Source organism: Sylvia atricapilla, chromosome 6 (assembly GCF_009819655.1).
Source record: "Sylvia atricapilla isolate bSylAtr1 chromosome 6, bSylAtr1.pri, whole genome shotgun sequence".
NCBI classification, from domain to species: domain Eukaryota; kingdom Metazoa; phylum Chordata; class Aves; order Passeriformes; family Sylviidae; genus Sylvia; species Sylvia atricapilla.
Window position 1 is genome coordinate 34,874,063 of NC_089145.1, and position 21,489 is coordinate 34,895,551.

A 21,489-nucleotide genomic window follows, 5' to 3' on the forward strand; every position below is an offset into this window, starting at 1 on the left:
ACACGTTTGGGATAAGCCCTGTTTGAACTCCCTACTCTGGTGTGAAGTGCCTGAAGAACTCGAGCTGGGATTTGTGAGAATAGAAAGAATAAACATCAATCTGGAAAAGCCTCACTAGAACACCCACCAGGGAGCTCATTCCATAGGGGGTGAGACTGCACAGCTGCAGGGAGGATGGAGCAAAGAAGAAACCAAACCAGTGGAACAATCCAAACATGCTTTTATGCACTGAAATCAGGAACAGCCTCAGGGTTACCCCTACATTTAGCACCATTGTGAGATGGGAACACTCAGAGGAAGCAATCATACAGTCCTTGAGGAAAAATGGGGGAACACAGACACAAGGAGGATGGGATGGGCTGGCTTGGAGGGTTTTATTGGATAGCATGCCAGGAATGCTGCTGCTGTGGGTTCTCCTTGCGTTCCAACTGAAAGCATGCAGCAGGATGAAGTCAGTTCATCTAGCACTCGAAGAAAACAGAAGGGAAAAGTTAAAAATGCAAATTCTCTTCATCAGATCAAAAAAATGTCCCGAGGAGGCAGGAAATTTGCCTTGTGAACGTCTCCAAGGATCATCCCGGCCCTCCTAGCAGGAAGCAGGTGACAAAGGAGAGCATACAGGCAACATCCTATGGCATTTATTATGTACAAACCTTGAGATACAGAAGAAACAAGGCAGCCCTTGGTCATAAAAAAACCCCGTGAAGCCCTGGCGCTTTCCCCGTGTGCACACACAGCCAGGGGTCAGCATCCCCTGCACTCACCCAGCTTCCCCTACAGCACAGGGAGCTCCACATTCCAGAGGAGGCAGAGACTGAAGCTCTACAAAAGGGGTCGGATGGACAAACTTCCAGCTGCATCTCAGCTCTCTCCCAACCCCACTGCCACGAGCAGGGCGTGCGTGTGTGCCAAACCCAGCCGGGCACTCAGCTTTCCCACCCTCTGCTCCCGCAGCAGCGTGGGACATCCGGGGAAGGAAGGAGCGGATCCCTCCTCGTTTGCATGGCGAGCCGAGCTGCAGCACCGCTGGAAGGGTCAGCCCTGGCCGGGCCAGGGGCGAGCTCAGCGGCCTCAGAGCGCCGTGAGGCCGAAGTTGCAGCGGCAGTACATCATCCCCGCCGAGTCCAGCCACGAGTCCGAGATGGGCTCGTACCTCTGCACCGTGTTCAGGTAGGACGAGCCCGAGTGCCCGCCCACCACGTACAGGTGGTTATCGATCACCGCCGCCCCCACGCCTGCGGAGGAAAGCACGGACATCAAACCCTGGGGGAATCACCGGGGTTTTGTTCCATCTGTCACCCCCCCGCCACCCACAGACTGATCCCTCACTTCCTAAAGGATGGACATCAAACCCCGTGCCAATCCACCGGGATTTTGTTCCCTGCCACCCACAGGCTGACCCAGAGTCCTCACTGTCTTAAAGGAAGGACATCAAACCCTGTGGGAATCACTGGGGTTTTGCTCCAAACTGCTGTCACCTCCTGCCACCCACAGGCTGTCTTCACTGTCTAAAGGACGGATATCAAACCCTGAGGGAATCACTGGAGTTTTGCTCCCAGCTGCTGTCACGTCCTGCCTCCCACAGGCTGACCCCAGAGTCCTCACTGCCTAAAGAAAAGGAGTGTAAATGAGGAGCCCTATCTGTTCAGGTCTGACACCCCTTTTGTGCTGTTCTCATCCCCTTTTCTATGATAAAACAACCTCCCTCTGTCCCAGTGTTATGTCAGGGAGACTGTGGGCTAGAATCATGGAATATCCTGAGCTGGGAGGGACCCACAGGGATCATCCCAACCCCTGTCCCTGCACAGATCCCCCAACAATCCCACCCTGGGCATCCCTGGCAGGGCTGTCCAAAGGCTCCTGGAGCTCTGGCAGCCTCGGGGCTGTGCCCATTCCCTGGGGAGCTTTTCCAGTGCTTATTCCACCCACTGAGGGAGAACCTTTCCCTGATTTCCATCCTGACCCTCCCCTGGAACAGCTCCAGCTGTTCCCTGGGTGCTGTCCCTGTGCCAGGAGCAGAGATGGGAGCTGCACCTCAACCCTGCATCCAAGTTTCCACACCCAACAAAATCCAACAGAGCAGCGAGCACAGAAGTGCTGAAACCCATCACTGCTGGAACTCATCACTCCTTAAATCTGAAAAAACAGGAGGTACAGTAGAATTACTACTTCTCGTCATTTTTGTTACAGCTCAGCATCAATAAACTGAGCTTGGAGAAACCAAGATCCTTTCACAGAGCTGCTGAAGTGACCTTCACCCACAGATGGAGTCCCTGCCACTGTCCCTGCAGGTTTTACCAGCTCAGAGGTTCCTTTCTGCCATGTCCCACCTGTCCTGGGCTCCTTCATGGGCCGGCACACCGTCCACTGGTTCTGGTGGGGGTCGTACCTCTCGATGCTGGACAGGTGGGACACCCCATTGTGTCCCCCCACCACGAAGATGAAGCCCAGCATGACCCCCACCCCAAAGTTTATCCGTTTGTCAGCCATGGAGGCCACAGTCTCCCAAGAGTTCTTGCTCGGATCGTAGCGCTCCATGCTGCAAAGCAAACACAGCCATGAGCCAGGGATCTCAGGGATGGGGATTCACTCCTGGAGTGTCACAAGCACAGCTAGCTCTGCCAGGCAGCGTAACCACAAAAGAATAATAGAATACACATAGGAATAATGGAATACACAGGGAAGGGCTGGAGCTGATGGAACATTCCGTGGTGCAGTTAACTGGTACAACCCAACAGCAGCACCCAGAAATTGTGTTATCACCTGGGAAACATCATATCACAGGGCACTTCCACAACCAAAGGAGCCCAACAGTGTGGCTAAAAATCAGTTTTAACCTATTTTTTAATCTATTCAGCCAAAGGTTGGACTCAATGATCTTCAAAGACTTTTCCATCCCAAATGGTTCTGTGATATTGCCCCCTGAGAAAGCAAGTGGTTCAGCCTCTCTCATGTCCTCCCTGTCACACTGTCCTGGATCTTCAGGCCACAGCCTGGAACCAAGAGGTTCCTCAGAGCTGAAAGCTCTTTCAGGATGCCTGGTTCAATTTTTTAAACTAAGAATTTAAAATGTGTATCAGATAAATAATAATCTATTAAAATAATATAATAATCTATTAAAACAATATAATGAAATAAAAATTTTGTGGGAAACTGAGCACAATGCAGAGCTGAAGTGTATTTCTTTGGGTACACAGCTAATCCAGAACTGTCCTGAGGTTGGCCTGAAAATAACATTCAGAGAGAAAAAGCACGTGCAGAGTGTATTTATATTCCTCAGGAAAAGCAGCAAAGAGGCTGCTGATCAAAACACTGAGGGCAGGAGAGGCTTCAGGATCAAAGAGACAGGAATTCTCATCATTATTAACACTTTTGATCACTGTACAAATGGTCAGTCGTTAACACACTCATGGCTCAGAGCTGTTTCTGCCCAAGTGCAGCTGCAGGAGCACAGAGGGGCAGAAAAAAAGGGGAAGAGGAGATCAGAAGCAGCAGAGAGTTTGGAAAAGGGGCTTCATTACCCAGTGTGAGCTTGATTTAATGCTGGGGCTTGGAGGAGCCTGGTGCTGCATGGCATGGCTTAGTACTCACCCCTCCAACCAGAAATAAACCTAAAATTATTCAGAGAATATGGAACACCCTGAGCTGAAAGGATCAAGGTGTCCAAGGATCCTTTTCCTAATACAAAGAAGAACTTTTTCCTAAAAGAAAAACCTTTTCCTAATATCCAATCTACCCCCCGCCCCTTGCTCAGCCTCAAATATAAAAGTCAATGCAATTCATCATTGGCAATGTCTGGTACCACCCTGCTGAACAATCACTGTGTCCCTTCCTCAGCAGCAAGAGTTTCATTTTTTACTCAGCTCTTACACTTGTGGTTTATCATTTTGCTTCCTGGAGGGACACTGAGCGGATTTGTTCCAATTTTAATGATGGAAAACGATTTCTTTGGATAACTGGATGTCCCTGATCCACAGGGAACAGAGGAGCTAAAGAGCATGGTGGTACCAGGAAAATTCCTTGGGAATGCAAGGTCTGAAACAACTCCTGGAGGCAGAGCAGTAATCCCCACCCTGAATTCAGCTATTAGCAGTAAGACTGATTTAAGATCCCAGCAGAGTTATGTATTTATTTAGTGTGTATTAAGCACAGGAAAACTCTTATTCACCTCAAATCAGGGCTCTCATGGTAAAACTCACCACCCACCCTCAGATGTTGCAGGCTTGAGCTCCAAGGCTCAGTAACATGCAGGCACATCTTTGTTTTTAGCTTTTTCGTAAAATCACCTTTTAAGTGATCTAAAAAAGAGCCCAAATGAGGTGGAACACACAAAGTGAAGCAAAAATAGAGATTTCCCGTTAGAATGATGGGACTGATGTGACAAAACAGGGATTGATTAATTAACTGGAGATTATTTAATTTGCTGTCCAGGAGGTTTTGGTGGTGCCCAGGTGGGCCACCCTCAGCACATATCTGTTCATATGGGTAAGAGAAGGATTAACGGGCCTGCCCAGGGGATTTTGGTGGTGACCAGGTAGTCATAGGTCACCCCCAGCCTGTTCATGTGGGCAGGATAAGGATTCATGGGATGCCCAGGGGGTTTCGGTGGGTCAGCCCCAGGACGTACCTATTCATGTGGGCAGGGGAGAGATTAAAAAGGCTGCCCAGGGGGTTTTTGATGGTACCCAAGTGGGCACAGGGTCACCCCCAGCCTGTTCATGTGGGCAGGGCAAGGATTAATGAGGCTGCCCAGGAGGCTTTGGTGGGTCACCTCAGCACCTACCTGTTCATGTGGGCAGGCCCATACCCCCCAATGGCGTAGATCATCCCATCCAGCACAGCAGCAGCAAAGCAGCTCCTTGTCCTGTTCATGGGGGCCACCAGCTGCCACTCCTTCACCTTGGGGATGTACTTCTCCACGCTCCTCAGGTAGGACTGGCCGTCATAACCCCCCAGGGCATAGAGCTCCCCGGCCAGCACAGCCGTGCCCAGCGTGCTGCGGCTCTCAAACATCCTCTCCAGGGAGCTCCAGGTGTTGGTGTCGGGGTCCCAGCACTCCACAGAGCTCTCGTGCTTCCTGTAGCTGATGCCCTGGCACACGTGGGTGGCGATGCCTCCCACCACGTAGATCTTCTGCTCCAGCACGCAGATGCCAAACTCATAGCGAGGGATGCTCAGAGGGGCCAGCCCAATCCACGAGTCGTTCTGGGGGAAATACATCTCCATGCTGCCAGGGAGAAAAACAGGGAGAAAAATGGGAATTCAAATAGGAACCTGTGGACTTGGTATTTTCTGAGCCCAAGCTCTTCCCAAGGGAAACTTTTCAACACTTTTCTTTTTCTCAAAACAACCTTGTGTAAACAATGTTCCTTTCCCATGAAAACAGGTGCTTTTTGCCATTTCTGTTACTCAGCCAATGGGAGAGGTGTCAGTCCTATGGACCAATAATGTGCTTTTTAGCACAGCGTGTTATAAAAGGGCTGAATAAATTGTAAATAAAACCTTCTGATTTCTACTGCCTTCTGACTGGAGTCAAGCATCTTTATTTCATGTCCTATTGCAACAGGAACCAGCTGAAAATATGACCCAAAGGGAGGAGAAAACACAAAAAACACCTCCAAACCAGCCACAGAAATGGGAGGAAGAAAAGTAAATTACAGGGAGGGAAGCACACATCGGTATTTACAAATATGCATTTAGAAGCTACAGCCTGCAGTTTATAAGTAGGTATATGTAACATGTCTGTAATTTAAACAAAATGTCAACGTAGCTCAAACTAACCTGAAAAATGTATCTTTAAAACAGCTTAATTCTTTTAAATAGCATTTAGAATCCTATATTTAAATCTGAAACTTAAATCTTAATTTTAATTCTTAAAATAAAGTCTTAAAATTAAATCTTAAATTTAAATCTGAAATTTAAATCTTTAAATCTTAAAATCATATTTTAAAATTAAATCTTAAAACTGAATCTGGAATTTAAATCTTATAATACCATTTTCTTTAATCATACTCACCGTGAGAACATGATGGGTCTGCCTTGCCCCATATAAAGTCTAGCCTATCTACCTGAATAGTTTAATTAATAAATGACCTAAATAATTAAGAGGCTATCTGGTACAGAGGAAACATGATCTGTTCAAAAATCATACAGGAGCATGAGGCCCCTGGAGAGCTGACAGGCACTAAGAGCCCAGAAACAGGAGCTGCTGAAACACCAGAGAATAGATTAAATATATTCTAGAGTAATTTTGGCATTAGGAAGCACCAAAAAATCGAAACTAATCCAAATTATCGGTATATTATATTCGTAGGCTCCATTTTTATAATCATTGAAGAAGATGGGAATGAAGCAGAACTGAAGACTATCCGAGAATTATTTCATTCACTCAAACATTTTTTATTAAACACAAAACCCCCTTTATTTTTTAAATCTATGAGCCCGACAATTCCCAGCCCCGACATCTTGTTTAAGATCAGCGACTAACATTGGGAAAATTAACTTTAAATTACTCTGATATCTCTGAACACAGGGAAAAGAACACACAGCTCTCCCTAGGTTTTTAAATGTGTTTCTCTATGCAAGCACAGAAAAGGACATCCCAGAATATTATCTAGAATGCAGCTGTGGAACTAGTTCAGGCAGTCTGTCTGGGCACAGGGAACACTCCTGGGGCTGATAAGGGCACACTGCACATCAAAGCTCTTTCTGTGCATGTATAAGCGTATAAATGTATAAATGTGTATTTGTATATAAACAGCCCACAGAAAGTTGAACCAGCAGCTCTGGGAGTGTTAATCCCACGTTCTGAGCAAACCCAGCCACACATCTTTGGGCTTGAGGTTGTTTTTCCCTCTCCTTTGTTCCTCCTGCCCCCAGGATGAGCCTCAGGGACGCTCTCCAGGAACTGAGGAGGTTCATTCTGGAGTGCAGATGAAGGAGAGGCACTCACCTGTTCTGCCAGCACAGACACAGACACCTCCCCAGCAGCTGGAATTAAAGCCATGATCACATCATGATCCACAACTCCTTCATGAAATCCCAGGATCTCTGAGGTTGGAAAAGCCCCCAAGACTCTGAGTGCCACCTCTAGGAATTCATTCCTTGGACACCTCCAGGGATGGGCACTCCAAACCTCCCTGGCCGCTTCAAAGGCCTCAGCACCCTTTCCATGGAGAAATTCTTCCTAATATCCAATTTCAACTTCCCCTGGCCCAGCCTGAGGCCGTTCCCTCTCCTTCTGTCCCTGTTCCCTGGGAGCAGAGCCCGACCCCCGCAGTTGTCCCCTCCTGTCAGGGAGTTGTAGGGAAAAGTCCCTCTGAGCCTCCTTTATTCTCCTTAACTCTGCTCTGATTAAATCTTGTTTTAATTCCAATGATTTTTGAACTATCAGGAAGCACATTTGTCAGATAGCAAGTCAATTTTTATGATTTGTTTGAAATAACAACAAATCACAGGAGTAAACTAAAAACACCTGGAAGGAAAAATAAAAACTGTACAAAATTAAACACGTTTTTAACTCAATTAAGAGAGTGAAAATTATTTCACAGTTTTTCTGTTTGCACAAAAGTCTGGCACAAACAAGACCACCCAACACTGTAAATTACTCACAAACTAAAAAAGCATTTTGAACTTGGGGCTCATCGTTGTTGAAAAAACCTGCTGAAGAGTTTTTATGGAGGAAAGAACAACTACATCCTGCAAACTCTGGTGGGACTCTTCCAACCTCAGTGACTGGGGGGATCACTGCTCCCAGTGCCTGTGTCCCTGCCCAGGGGTGCCAGGCAGGATCCCAGCTCCCAGTGCCTGTGTCCCAGGGATGCCAGGCAGGATCCCAGCTCCCAGGGGTGTGTCCCAGGGGTGCCAGGCAGGATCCCAGCTCCCAGTGCCTGTGTCCCAGGGATGCCAGGCAGGATCCCAGCTCCCAGGGGTGTGTCCCAAGGGTGCCAGCACTGCCCCAGGGGTGCTGCTCACCTGTCCAGGCAGGCAAAGAGCCCGGCCTTGCCCCCCACGGCACAGAGCACCTTGGGCGCGCAGCGGGGCCGCGTCAGCAGCATGGTCTGGTGGGAGAGTCTGTGCTCGGGCATGAAGTGGTACTTGAGGGCCTCATTGAGCAGGTGCTTGCAGGTGTGGTCGTCCCTGATGAGGTGGTTGGCCTCGTAGAGCCGCGTGAGGAACTTGACGCTGAGCAGGGGCAGGCGCACGCAGTGCAGCAGCTGCGCCAGGTACTTCTGGCGCTCCTGCACGTCGTACTTGATCCAGGACTCGAGGGCGTAGAACACGGTCTCCTCCGACACCACGTTCAGGCAGTCGTTGGACACGATCTCATCCAGCTCCGAGTGCGTCAGCTCCAGGAACTCCTCGGTCTGGCACACGTCCTCGAAGTTCTGGCAGATGAACTTGTTGGCGGCCAGATAGAGCTCGTGGCAGCCGTAGGTCTCGGCAAAGCGCGAGATGCCGATGCAGTTGCCGGGGTCCAGCTGGCTCTCCAGGAAGGCGCAGCACTCCTTGACCACCAGCTTGACCTGCAGCAGGTTGGCGGCGGGCAGCAGCGACTCCACGGTGTCCTGCGAGATGAAGACGGTGCCGGTGTAGGCGTACTCCACAATGGCCTGCAGCGCCGCCTCGTCCACGCACTGGAACTCCACCTCGGCGTTCTCCTTCTCCGACAGGTTCCCCGTGAACATGGCCTTGAAGTAGGGGCTGATGCTGGCCAGCACCACTTTGTGAGCATGGATCTTGGCCTCACCCACACGCAGCACCACGTCGCACAGCTCCTGGTGCTGCCGCAGCAGGTTGAGGCCCTGCAGGAGCTGCTCCGAGTGCAGCGGGGTCAGCTTGGCCAGCAGGAACGGCGGGGACGACGGGTCCATCTGCAACAGACACAGGTGGGGAGGTGTCACTTTGTGGCCATGGTATTTCTGGGTCTGAGAGATTTTTAGCCTGCCAGCACCTGCTAACTTTTTCCTCCAAGGGAAAAATTCTCAAGAAGGTTTCTTCTCAAAACAATCTTTGTAGCCCTGATCTTTTTCAGCCTTCTGATGTTTACACTTTTGTACTGAAGTTTCTCACAGACTTTTAGGTCAACAGAGAGTGATTTAAAAACTGTGCATTCCTCCTTGAAGGAGGGACAATTGATGGACTTTTAGTTTGACCAGTGGGGTCGGAAAAGTGTCAACCTCATTGTCCCATCTCTAGTCAAACTCTGAGGTCTATATAAATTTAGGTCGAAAATAAATCACCTCTCTTTTTGCTCTTTCAACCTGACTGCATGAGTGTAGTTTCTTCGTGTCCATCTAATGACAAATCTTTCTCCAGGTGATGTTTTGCTGTTTCTCTAGTTCAACCAATGGGATTAGGTATCGCTCCTATTCACCAATCACATCTAGTCTGTATCAGAACACCTTATAAAAGGTAGTAAGAACTAGAAAATAAAGCCTTCTTTTTCTACGCTCTTTGCCTACTGAAATATTTGGAGTCTTTCTTTTGTGTCCTACAGCAACATCACTTCACATTTTGGAACTGACACATGACAGTTCAAAGGTATTTTTCTTTCTTGTTTTTTAAATTAATATGGTTTGTTACCTCCCAATTCCCCTCTTAATACTGAATTTCTCAAAGAGCCAGGTGTAATCAGCTCTGCGAGGATTCAATCCCTCTGAGGATGTCCAGCACCTTACAGAAAATGGCTTAAATAACTAGTGAGATGGAATAGTTGAGTATGTCCCGAAAAAGCAAAAAGGTTTTAATAAAATAAGAAAATAATGCAAAACCAAAAGAACAAAGCTGTTCACAGTGTAGGGACAGGTCCCACCTACTACAACACCCCCGGAATGCACTGAGAAGCCTCGTGCTCTTCTTTAAGTATTGAACTATTTAGGTGGGTTTTTGGCAAACAGCCCAATAGAGAACAGCTGAGGAACAGCTAAAGAGACCATCGGTGTTTTTGTCTTGGCACTGAACCGATTACTGCCAGGAGAGCAAAGAAATTTCTGGGTTCTATTACCTTATTAGAACAAGAAGGGGTGAGTCTAAAACCTTTCCCTACATGGAAACACCTGCTTGGGTGTGGGGTGCATGCCTACATTTCAACCCTTACCTGTTACACTTTTTCATGCAGGTTAAATCCAGGACCTTCAATAATTCATTAACAGTCTATGCTAGATTCAACTCTGAATTAAAAAAAAAACCACAAATGTCACTTTTTTGTTGTTGTTGTTGTTCTGAACTGAAACAGAATATGATCTGATTGTTGGAGTGTCTGGAGGTAGACTGATATCCTGTGGATCCCTTCCCACTCAGGATATTCTGTGATCCTACATCAAACGTTTGAGAGAACTCAGCAGTGAATGAAATAGAAATAAAGACAGACAACTAAAGAATACAACTGGCTTATTTGACACAAAGTTCTAAAAGTTCTTAAACTCCTTTTGTGCAGTTCAATTCCAGCCTGCTAAGTGCTCCTGGGGAGCAGCCCAGTCCTGCTGTGGCTTTCTCTGGGCAGGCTCTTGCAGGCAGCAGCTGCCCTTTCCCATTTCCATTCCCTGCCAACTACCCCACAGAGCCAGGGGGCTGGAGCAGATTCCTGTGCTGAGGATGCACAGGAGAAACAGGAGATCCTCACCCTGTGGCTCTCACCATACCAGGAAATCCCTGCTGGGACAGTCTCAGACCTCCCCAGGTGAGCAGGGCTGAGCAGCCTGGAATTCTCAGCACTTCCCCAGCCCTGGCAGCTGCCCACGCTCCTCAGGAGTGCAGAGGGGAGGATCCTCACTCCTCCACAGCTCCACACAACTCCTGCTCCCCAATGTAACACTGGAGCCCTCGGGTACCTGCTCTGATTTCAGCTCCCTGCACGCTCCTAGAGTGCAGCAGCTCTTTGTTCAGCCCCCAGAGCTGCACTGGTGAGAGGTGGAGGGTAGGGATGTGTCAGGATCCTGGGCCACGGAGAAAGAATCCCATTGTTCTCCAGGGAACACTGCAACCACCCCACTCCTGAGCCGAGCAGCTTTTGATTTGCTAAACGATCTGCAAGATCTCGCCTCTTTTATCTTAATAATAAGTTCATCATGTGCACAGCTCCTTAAATGACACCTCACTTGCAGGGGAGCCCACTGAAAAGTGCTTAATTTGAAACAATCAAATGGGTTGCCAACGTTTAAATACAGAATACAATAGCAGTGACAGGGAAGGGAAGGGGCTGAAAAACCTCTTACCCATGAAGAGAGAAACAAGCTCTCCTGTTATCACTCTACACTGGAAAAAAAAAACCTGAAAGAAACCAATTTAAGTGCATCTGCAAAAGGCAAGATCATAGGCAACAACATTTTCCTTATCATATTTTTGCAGCACAAATCACACATGGAAGAATTAAAAAAAAAAATAAAACAATAAAAAAGCTGTCCAGCAGCTAAAAGAATGTATTCTCCTTTTGTGTTTGTGTTCAGTTTCTAACTTGATCACACAAACACACAAAAATCAGGAAACACATGGAAAAAGGGACGGTCACAGTTCAGCTGCAAAACCTGCTAAAACACCTATAAATAACTATACTGGAGATATTCTGCAGCAATAAAGCTCCGTGGACCGCCCTGATAGAACCTCTCAACCCTCCTGCACGGCCAGACTCCTCGAGACCATGGATTTACTGTTATTTATTTCATTGTTTAGGAAGAAACCAGCAGCTGGGACACGAAGTTGGAATTGTATCCCAGCGCAGCGATCTGTGCTCACCAAATGGTCAGCCTCGGGCTCTGGGCTATCAGATCCTTTCAGCCTGCGGCTCGAACTTATCTCGAACAGCAACAGCGACTGGAAATAAAGAGGTTAACCAGCACTGCAAACAGCTGAGCTGAGGGATCTGGGCGTGCTGAGAAGCAGCAGGAAGAGCTGCGGGCAGGGTCAGAGCGCTCGGCGGGACGGGGCAGGGGAGCTGCTGGGCTGGTTCTGAGACTGCCTGGGGAGCACCAGCCCCGAGCCGGGGAAGAAAGAAACCCGCAGCAGAAGCTGCTCTACTTCTGCAATTCCTGTTCTGCCTGTGTTTGTGCCCAACCCCGCTGCCCGGGCTCCGGTCTCGGTCGGGAGCAGGGCCGGGGACCAGCGGCAGGTCCCAGCCGGAGGACGGGGCTCGGAGCAGCCGGGGCTGTCAACAGTGTCCCTGCCCAGGGTCCCTTCCAGCCCAAACCGCTCCGAGTCCCTGCGGCTCCGCCACTCTCCGCTCACACGGGGATTTCCCCGCGCCGGGCGGGCCCCCCCCCTCGCCGTACCGGGAGCCGCTCCCGCTACATTGGCAGCCCACCCGGGGCCATAGCACTGCCGGGAGACGGCACTGCGGCTGTGTCCCGGCGTGTCCCGCTGCTGTCCCGCTCTCACCTGTGCCGGGGTGCCCCGGGCCCGGCCCGGCCGCGCCGCCGCCTCGTTCCGCCACTCCGCCACCGCCCGCTACGCCACTTCCGGCCGCCCCGCCCCGCGCGTCCCGCCAATCAACGGCCGTGCCGCCTCACACACCCACACCCGCCGCCATACGGGTGGTACCACACCGCGCACAGCGCGGGGGATGTTGTGCGTTCGCTTCCTCGGCAGTTTTGCTTCAGCCCCGTCCCCGCTGCTCGTGCAAGAGCTTCTCTCCTCTTTTCTACCACCGTGTCTGTGACCTGTCCCGCCAGCAGCAGCCTGAGGAGAAGTAGGGAAACCACGCGTGTCTCCCCCGCTGACCGCGGCGTGGTCGGCGCCGCGCCGGCGCGGCACGCGGCGCCCCCTGGCGACGGCGGCGTTGCCGGGCGGGGCCTGAGGGCCGCCCATGGCCGCGGCCGCGGGCCATGGCGGAGCCGCCGCCCGGAGCCGCCGCACCGCGGGGCCGCGGCCGGGCATGGGAGCACGGCGGCTCCGCGCAGAACGCTGAGGATAGCACGGAGCTCTGCGGCCCCACTCACAACGGTTCGAACACGGAGCCCCCCGGCCCTGCTTTGAACGGTTTGGGCACGGAGCCCCCCGGCCCCGCTCTGAACGGTTCGGGCGCGGATGGCCCCGGCCCCGTTCACAACGGTTCGGACACGGAGCCCCTCGGTCTCGCTGCAGACGGGCCGGGCACGGAGCCCTCCAGCCCCGCTCACAATGGTTCGGACACGGAGCTCCCCGGCCCCGCTTTGAACGGTTTGGGCACGGATGCCCCCGGCCCCCTGGAAGACACGGAGCCCCCCAGCCCTGCTGAGGGCGGGCCGGGCACGGGGCCCTCCGGCCCGCAGGAGGACGCGGCTCCCCCGGTGGGGCCGGAGCTGTCGCTGGTGCCGCCGGAGCTCCGCGCGCAGCTGCTGGACCGGCGGGACTACCGGGGCCGCGCCCAGGCCGTGGAGCAGCTGCGGCGGGCGGTGGAGGGCTGCAGCCCCGCCGCGCTGGGCTCCGCTCCCGCCGCCGCCCTGCTGGGGCTGATCGCGCTGCTGGACGCGCTGCTGCACGACCCCAACTTCGCGGTGGCTCGAGGGGCGCTGGAAGTGACCCGGCTGCTGGCGCTGCGCCTCGGCCGCCGCGTCCCCGCCGTGCTGGCCCCGCTGGTGTGCGCGGCCGCCCGGGCGCTCGGCGACGCTCAGCCGGCCATGCGGAGGGACAGCGCCCGGCTGCTGCTGCGGCTGATGGCGGCGGCCGGCCCGCGGCCCGTGCTGCGCCTGCTGCTGCAGGAGCGGCTGCTGCGGCACCGCAGCGCCCGGCTCCGCGAGGAGCTGCTCAACACGTGTATCGCCGCGCTGCTCACCTACCCGGCCGCCCAGCTGGACCTGCCCCAGCTGGCGGCCGCCCTGGCGCCGGCGCTGCTGGACGCCAAGCGCAGGGTCCGGCACGCTGCCATGGAGGCGTTCGCCGCGCTGGCGTCGGCCCTGGGACCCGGTAACACCGGCGCGCTGCTCCGCGCCCTGGACGCGGTGGAGCTGCGGGCCGGCGGCTCGGGGGTGTTGCACGCCGTGCAGGCTCGGCTGGCCAGGAAAGTGTTGCCCAGGCTGGGAGAACAGGGACTGGTGGAGTACGGAGTGCCCTTGCCCTCCTCCGGCCACTGCCGCGGGCCCTGCCACCCGCCCGGCGCCGACACCGAGTGGCTGCTGATGGGCAGCAGGAGCCAGAGCGCCCACGGCCACTGCGGGCACCCCGGCGATGTGCTGCACGGCCCCGCCTGTGCCCAGCGGGGACTGAGCCCCAGGAGAGTCCTGAGTGCCGGCAGAGGCAAAAACAAGCTGCCCTGGGAGAACGAGCCGGCTGCGGACAGGGAAGGCGGCTCGGCGGTGAGGATGCCTGTCAGCAAGGCTGTGGAGCAGGTATGTATCTCTGTGAGCGCCTTTATCCTCAAAGCGTTTACAAAGAGAGGATGAAGAGTTGTCAGAGTCTTGTTAAGTGAGAGATATTTGGGAGGTGTTTCGTGTTTCACGGATCTGTACACTCAGATCGCTCTGGGAGGGCAAATTTGGTGTCAGATTCAACCAAGCGATTTACCAGGCTACTTATCGCTTACAGAGGAATATATGAATCTTTTTTTGAGGTTAGCTGGACTACCTGAGACACTCCTTAGGTCTGACAGTAGTGACATGACTCTGACATGTCAACAATGACAGGTGAACCCCTGGGAATGAGCACAAAAGTGGGGAGAGCAGCCTTTATTTGTATGTTTGTGTTTAAAAGCATGAGACTGATGCAGAGTTTCCTTTCTGGAGGAAAACTGAGCAATTCCTTCAGCTCAGGCTCTGAAGGCAGAGCTCTGGGATGGGACTGAGCCAGGGCTCTTTGGGATAAACCTGGGGGCTGCCAAATGCCTGTGTGGCTCTTGCTCCTTGGGCTGATCCAACCAGAAAAAATGTAGGTCAGGCTGGAATAACGATCCTGGTTGAGTTTGGGTGTAGTCACCTACTGACAACGTAAGCAGCTGGAAAGGGGAGGAACCTCTGGAAAATTGTCCAGGTTCTTTCTTCGTGGTTCTGGAATACCACACATGGAGGTGTATCTCTGTGTGGTAGTTTTTCTGTTGTGTTTTGAAGGGTTTTTTTAGGTGGAGGTGTTTGATTTATCATAACTTGCTTTCCTGTGGGGGAGCTGAAGCAAACACAGCTCGTCAGGAAATCAGAGGCTGTGCAGAGGAGATTCCTCAGTGCCACATTTACGTCCTCAGATTTTAATTCTCAGTTGCTTGGTAACTTGTTGCTGGGCTGGATGAGGTCATGGACAGCGAGGGCTCCTCTGCAGCCTGGCTGTGGGGCAGGCCCTTAAAAAAATAAACTCAGTTCCTGTTTCTGGACTGTCAAACCTTGAAGTGCATGCCTAGACTTGAATGCTCATCTCTTTCCATGGTGCCTGTGTTATCTCTCCTGAGGCTCCTAAAGATGTCTGTGTCTCCCTGAGCTGATGAATCAGTTCCCTTGGGATAGCTACAAACATCATGAGTAGGAAACACCTCTGGAGCAAGAAGAGTTTCCTTTTTAGAACACTTTTTCAGTATTAACTAATTCAGCTTGTAAAAAAATTACTAGTGCCAATGTTCTCCTGGCAGGCTGGGCCAAGCCCTGTGCTGCTGCTGTTTTTCTGTAGCTGTAAACAAAAAGCAAGTTAATATAGGCATCAACAACTGGCTGGGGCTTGGAAAGGAGGAACATTCCCTGTCTGGCACAGCCCTTCCCTGAGGAAGTCAGGGAGCGGCTCTGGAAATGGTGTTTTTTGAAAGGAATGAACCCTTTGTACACGTGGTTGTGTTTATCTCTGTAAGTGGGAGGGGTTTCCAGCCCTGCAGAGAGGGAGAATAAGCAAGCGGCTGATGGATTCTGTTTGGTTGGTGTGTAAAGAGTAAATCATCAGTTCCTGGATTGGTTTCGGTTGGAATGGACCTTCAGTCCCACCTCTGCCATGACAGGGACACCTTCCACTGTCCCAGGCTGCTCCATGCCCCAGTGTCCAGCCTGGCCTTGGGCACTGCCAGGGATCCAGGGGCAGCCACAGCTGCTCTGGGAATTCCAGCCCAGCCAAGAATTCCCAATTCCCAATCTGCCATCCATCCCTGCCCTCTGGCACTGGAAACCTGATCTGATCCAATTCATCACAGGATGAGTTGGAGTCCTGTTGGCCTGATCCCAGTAATGAAAAGTGAAGTATGGGGGTGATTTAATAGTGGAATATTTACCTGATTGCTCTAGTTGACACCTTTGCTGCTCCTTCTTCACATCCTGATCCTTTGTCTCATCACATCTGACTGAAGCTCTCTGGGGCAGGGGACACTGTCCCCAGTGATGTTGGTGACCACAGGGACCAGCTGGAGCTGTGTCAGGGAGGGTCAGGCTGGAGAGCAGGGAAAGGTTCTTCCCCCAGAGGGTGGAATAAGCCCTGGAAAAACTCCCCAGGGAATGGGCATGGCCCCGAGGCTGCCCGAGGGACAGGAGTTGGGATCATCCCTGTGGGTCCCTTCCAGCTCTGAATATTCCATGGTTCTGTCTTGGATGCAGGAAGGTGAATTGTGTTTTCAGCCTGGGAATACAAACCTGCTGTTCCCTGGACTGAAGACATTCCAGGAGCTGTGTGTCAAGCTCTGGCGATCAGGATCTGAGTGGGAATTTAACCCTGGATCTGCCCTTAACTTCCTCAGTAAGGAAAATGCATTTATCATGCAGAAATCTCGTGTAGTTGACTGGTTTCTCTACGTGTCCAGTATTAATTATTAATTCAGACATTCCTTTGAAATGAATATGCTTAAAAATTAACTTTTGGAGTCATTCTGTGGTTGAAAGGATGCATAGAAGTAGCTTAATGTTTAAAGCTGTTTTCCTGCCAGTATTTTTAGGGTCATGTTACAGGGTGAGTGTCCAAGGCTGTGTCTAGACTTTCCTGATCAGATAAGATGTAAGTAAAACATGTGTAAGTTAATATGTACTGAAAATAAAAGGTAGATAAGGCACAGTGAGCTCAGGGGTTTGTCTGGCAGCCTCTCTGGAGAGCTGTGGATTCTCCATCCCTGCAGGTGCTCAGGTGTTCAAGGGCAGGTTGGAATATTGAATATTGCAGGGTGAAAGTTACCCCTGGGACACACAGACCCTGCAGGTCCTGTCCCTGCTATTGGAGGGACCTTTTGGTACCCAGAGGTTCCTTCTGGGGGAAACAAGAGCATTTGAACGTTTCCCTGGACATTTATGGCCTTTCACAAAGTTCATGTGAGCTCTGGGATATTCCCTAACTTCAGTGTGTGGAATTCTTCTCATTTCCATATTGATCTGATAACTGGAGGGCTTAATGACTGGGCTTTGTGGAGGACTGGGAGTGTTCAAATGACCTGGGAAATCAGATTTATGGAACAAAACCTCTTTGTTTTCCCAGCATCAGAGGGACACAGAGGGTGCCCAGGCTGTGAGATAAAGGTGTCCCTTCCTTGGGTGTCCCTCTGGAACCTCAGCCCTGTTTTTTCTGGAGCTGGGAGATGATTTTTGGGAAGATGCTGTTTTGTCTTTGAGTGGTGTTGGTCTCTTTCTGTTGAAACATTGCTGATGCTGCTGGTGTTGGATTAGGAACACCTTTGGTGTCATCCAGTGGCACAGCTCCATAGAGAAGGGATGCAGGGAGGGAATGTTTGTGACTCCAGGTTGGACACTGGGGCTTGGAGCAGCCTGGGACAGTGGGAAGTGTCCCTGCCATGGCAGGGGTGGGATTTAAGGTCCCTTTCCGCCCAAATCATTCCAGGATTCCATGGTGGGTCACTCTCAAGGGCTGTGCTTTGATAACCAAGTTACCAGTTCCAGGTATTTTCCAACATTTGTAGGATTGAAAGGAATCTGAACCCTTTGGAGAAATCCCTTTGCTAGGATCTGTTATCTACTCCAGGGAAACATTTGGCAGCTTTGGGTTTGCTTTATTTGCCACCACCCCCAAGGCTGTGTTTAGCGAATTTGCAATGCTTTAATTATAATTTGTGTACAAGGAAGCAGAGTTTTCCGTCCTGGAGCTGGGATGGGAACAGCTGAGTGAAGCTGTACACTCATGGCAGTGTTGGAATTTACTCCTTCTGCATTGGATGAAAAAATGGTATGAAAGTTTATCCTGTACCAGCTCCTAAGCAGAAAATTCCTTCAAAACCAGGCTGTGGTGATTTCTACAAAGAATATTTCATCATGGGCTGAAGGATCTGTGGATGGAATGATGTTTGGTGACTGCAGGAATGGGAATGCCAAGGTCTCACATCTTTTATCCCAACTTGTAATAGCCTGGAATGAACCACTTCAGCATTTTCCTCATGTGTCCCTCAGAAGGGAGAGCAGAGTAAATAGAGCCTGGGAATGTTTTAAATCACTGATTTTAGTAATTAAATCAGAAATTTATTTAGAGCTTGCCATTTTCTTTGTTAAATATTGGTATTATTGAGATTTTCTCCCTACCTGTAGCCAGTTCTCAGTAAAAGCTGCTGGTGTTGCTAGGCACAGTTTTGGGCTGAATCTGGAGCGTGTGGTTTGCAATAAAATGTTCCATTCTGAGACTTTGGGGTTCTGTTGCCTATTTAAACACTTACCCCTCTACAGCATATAATCCAAAAGGTAAATGTTTCATTTTTAAAACAGTGCAATTCTCTGCCAGTTTATTTTGTTAGGGTTTTTTTCCCCCTTTCAGTGTGAGTAGTTTTAACCTGTATTTTACCAAGACCTGCAAAACAGTTAAAATCCTTTCTAATGCTTAAAACATTTGAATATTGGGTAGGTGGGGAAGTAAAACTTGTGTGAAAATGTTTGTGACTGTGCTGTTTGCACAGAGCGGGGTTGTGCTGTCATTTCACACACGATTTATTTTGCTTTTCCCTACAGTTGGCTGCATCCAATGATTTCCTTCACGCCCCAAAGCTCAGGCCCTCCCAGGGAATCCCAGCCAGTGATGAGTTGTTTTTCAGCAGGAACAGAACTTCCAGGACTTTATTCCAGCCCAGTGTGGAGCTGAACTGGGAGCATGCTGCCCTTGGTGCTGGTGAGTGAGGGCACAGGGACCTGCTGGAGCTGCCAACAAAACAGATTTTAGTGTTTCAGTAGCCAGAAGATCTGAAAAGCCTGGGCAAGACCAGACCTGAGTGATTGTGTCCCTGGCCTGTGTCCTTGTCCCCTTTGGGGAATTCTGGCCTTGCCAAGTTTGTTCCCTCACCCTGGTTTGGGTTTTAGGATGTTTGCTCCCCTTCATTGTCACTACTCAAAGAGGTGATTGTTCCAGGTTTTTTTTTTTTTTTTTGTCCCCCTGCCATTCCCAGCTGGAGCAGTGCCCTGGAAGAGCAGCCAGTCCTTTTCCCTTTTTCCCTGTGAGCTGCATCATGAGGTTGCTTAGAAACTCTGGAATGAAGTATTTGGGTTGTAGTTGAGTTTCACACTCAGAGCTACACGGAGTCTGTATTCCCTCTGAAATATTATTGGATATTCTCTGTTGGACACCACCTGGGAAGTATTGATTTGGTTCTTTGTGTTCTCTTTTGGAAGGTGCTCTGGGCTCTCAGCCACCCCAGATTCCAGGGAAATGTGGGACACTTGGGTACCCCCAGGCATGTGGGAAGAGCGGCAGCGTGGGCTCCGATCTGCAGTTTTTGGGATTAAGTAACTGTCAGCAGGACAAAGGTATGTGGCTTCTGCCGGTGGCCTGAGGCAGGGCTTGTCACTTTGGAGTTGCCTCTTTGTCCCTTTGCTTCCCTGAGAAATGGAAACTGTTACTGAGAGGTTGTTCAGTCCCTCTCCAGAGGGCTCGCTCTTCCTGTGTGATTTAATCTGTGGTTGTGAATTTACAGCCCCACCTTTGATCTCTTACTGTGTTAGGTTGTTAGAGAAAAGGTGCTGCTGTGGGAGGATCACAGCAGTGTTTGATCTACTTGCATCACTTGCATTAATATAGTTTTCCAAAACATGCCTGAGAAATTGTTTTAAGGCTTAAACTCCCATTTGTAGGGGAATGCCATTTGCAGAATGAAGTTGGTTGATTTGTCTGCTTGCTTGGGCAAAACCTTCAGGCTCTGACTGCTTAATGGTGCATTATTTCATGGGAAATTATTCTTATGATAGATTATTTAATTGGAAATTATTTTCATAGTGCATTATTTCACTGGAAATCATTCTTATGGTGTATTATTTAATTTTCAGTTCTTATTACAAAACCCAGTTACCACAAGCACTGTTCTCTTTTGCTTTGCTCAGTTTGTTCCAGCCTCAGTTTTTCCAGCAAGACTCAGAAAACTTCTTGCACTCAGGCAGAAGCCACCATGTCCTTCCAAGGTGCCAGTGGCAGCCAGGGCACCTTCATCCTGCCCTCCTTCCCCCTCTCATCCCCCAGAAACAGCCCCAAGCACCTCTCCTCTCCTGCTGCCTCTCCAGGGAAGTCCCAGGAGAGTCCCAGGAGTCTCTCCAGCTCCTGGCCTCTCAAAAGCTTCGAGGGGCTGCCCAAGCCTGGCTCCCAGAAGCAGCTGCTCAGCCAAAAGCCAGGAGACAACACAGGTGGGAATGTTCTCAGTGTGATCCAAAGGGATTTTGGGGTTGTGTTTTGGGGGATTTTTCAGTGGGCAGAAAATCCACAGTGGTAGATGAGAGGGAACTGGGCAGTGCCTCAGGTGCAGTTAGGAATGGGAGAGATTTATTGATTTATTTACTTCTGGCTTCACTGCTCACATCCCTGCAGGCTTCTCCTCAAAAGTGGAGCCTTTGAATTTGTCATAAAGCAAAACATGCTACAGATCTGTTTTTCTTAATGTCTCAGGGAGAGGTTTGTCTTCCAACTAAAATAAACCCCAAAATAAATAATAATCCCACTTTTAGGGAAAGTCAGTACAGAAATTCCTGCTACTGTTCATACCCTAAATAATCCATGTGCAAGAAAAGGATTACTCAGTGCATTTTGCTTTTTTGCCTCTTCATTTGAATCATGGAATCCCAGAATGGTTTGGGTTGGAAGAGACCTGAAAACTCATCCAGTTCCAACCCCCTGGGTAAAAAAATACCTTCAGTCTCTGTTTAGGTAGAACTGCTTCCTAATCACTCAGGAGGTTTCTGAAACAAAGTAACAGTTTCCACACAATATTTTGCACTGATTAAAGAAATCTGTTTGAAATTGCATCTTCACTGAGACCCATATTTTTGTGCATATATAGAAAATTTCCAGCCGAATGCTTTGGGAATTCCCTGCCCCTGGAATGTGACTGCCTTGCAGATGTATTTATCACTTGCTTTATTGTTGTATTTATTATTTGTTCTTGTATTTATAACTTACCATATGTTTTCCATATGCATTTTGGTTTTTTTTCTGCTTTCTTGCAGTACCTTTGTTGTTAGAGCAGTTTCCATGAAAGTTTGGGGATGAGTGTTTTCCTTTTAATGAAGAAAGCTAATTACTTTTTAAAGGGACTAAGGGCATTGTAGGGACTTGGCTGATCCTTGTGTGTCCTTTTCAGCTGAGGCTATTTTCATTCTGTGATAGTGTGCACATGCATCAAACACTCATTTATATTTCCCTAAAGGAAGGAGACCCTAA

At 50.2% G+C, this 21,489-nt stretch overlaps 2 protein-coding genes across 4 annotated transcripts in view; one reads left to right on the plus strand and one right to left on the minus strand.

Moving 5' to 3' along the window:
• Positions 1-203: 203 nt before the first annotated feature.
• On the minus strand, positions 204-12,475 carry KLHL28 (kelch like family member 28). Of its 2 annotated transcripts, none has more exons than XM_066321474.1 (5): positions 12,373-12,475; positions 7,975-8,873; positions 4,784-5,227; positions 2,331-2,539; positions 204-1,235 (listed from the first exon to the last, which is right to left on the minus strand). In XM_066321474.1, exons 2-5 carry the CDS (start codon positions 8,871-8,873, stop codon positions 1,072-1,074), a joined length of 1,716 nt encoding a protein of 571 aa, XP_066177571.1. In that variant the 5' UTR covers positions 12,373-12,475; the 3' UTR covers positions 204-1,071. The 2 variants fall into 2 exon arrangements, with proteins under 2 accessions (XP_066177571.1, XP_066177572.1); XM_066321475.1 differs by lacking the exon at positions 12,373-12,475 and adding an exon at positions 10,100-10,121.
• A 129-nt stretch (positions 12,476-12,604) lies between these two features.
• The window catches only part of TOGARAM1 (TOG array regulator of axonemal microtubules 1), a 31,508-nt gene continuing 22,623 nt past the window's right edge, over positions 12,605-21,489 (plus strand). The window contains exons 1-5 of one of the 2 annotated variants that reach the window (XM_066321467.1): positions 12,605-14,300; positions 18,804-18,960; positions 19,458-19,592; positions 20,163-20,240; positions 20,340-20,459. In XM_066321467.1, the coding sequence (XP_066177564.1) occupies positions 12,819-14,300; positions 18,804-18,960; positions 19,458-19,592; positions 20,163-20,240; positions 20,340-20,459 (1,972 nt within the window). In that variant the 5' untranslated portion in view covers positions 12,605-12,818. Of the gene's footprint in view, positions 14,301-18,803; positions 18,961-19,457; positions 19,593-20,162; positions 20,460-21,489 lie in introns of both variants that reach the window. The other variant, XM_066321466.1, reaches the window with a different exon arrangement.

Excerpts from the sequence above, each read along its gene's own strand:
- KLHL28 (XM_066321474.1), bottom strand. The coding sequence starts at position 8,873 with ATGGACCCGTCGTCCCCGCCGTTCCTGCTGGCCAAGCTGACCCCGCTG. Across the intron at positions 5,228-7,974 it reads CTCTTTGCCTGCCTGGACAG|CATGGAGATGTATTTCCCCC; the intron begins GTGAGCAGCACC and ends TCTCCCTGGCAG. Across the intron at positions 1,236-2,330 it reads CATGAAGGAGCCCAGGACAG|GCGTGGGGGCGGCGGTGATC; the intron begins GTGGGACATGGC and ends TTTCCTCCGCAG.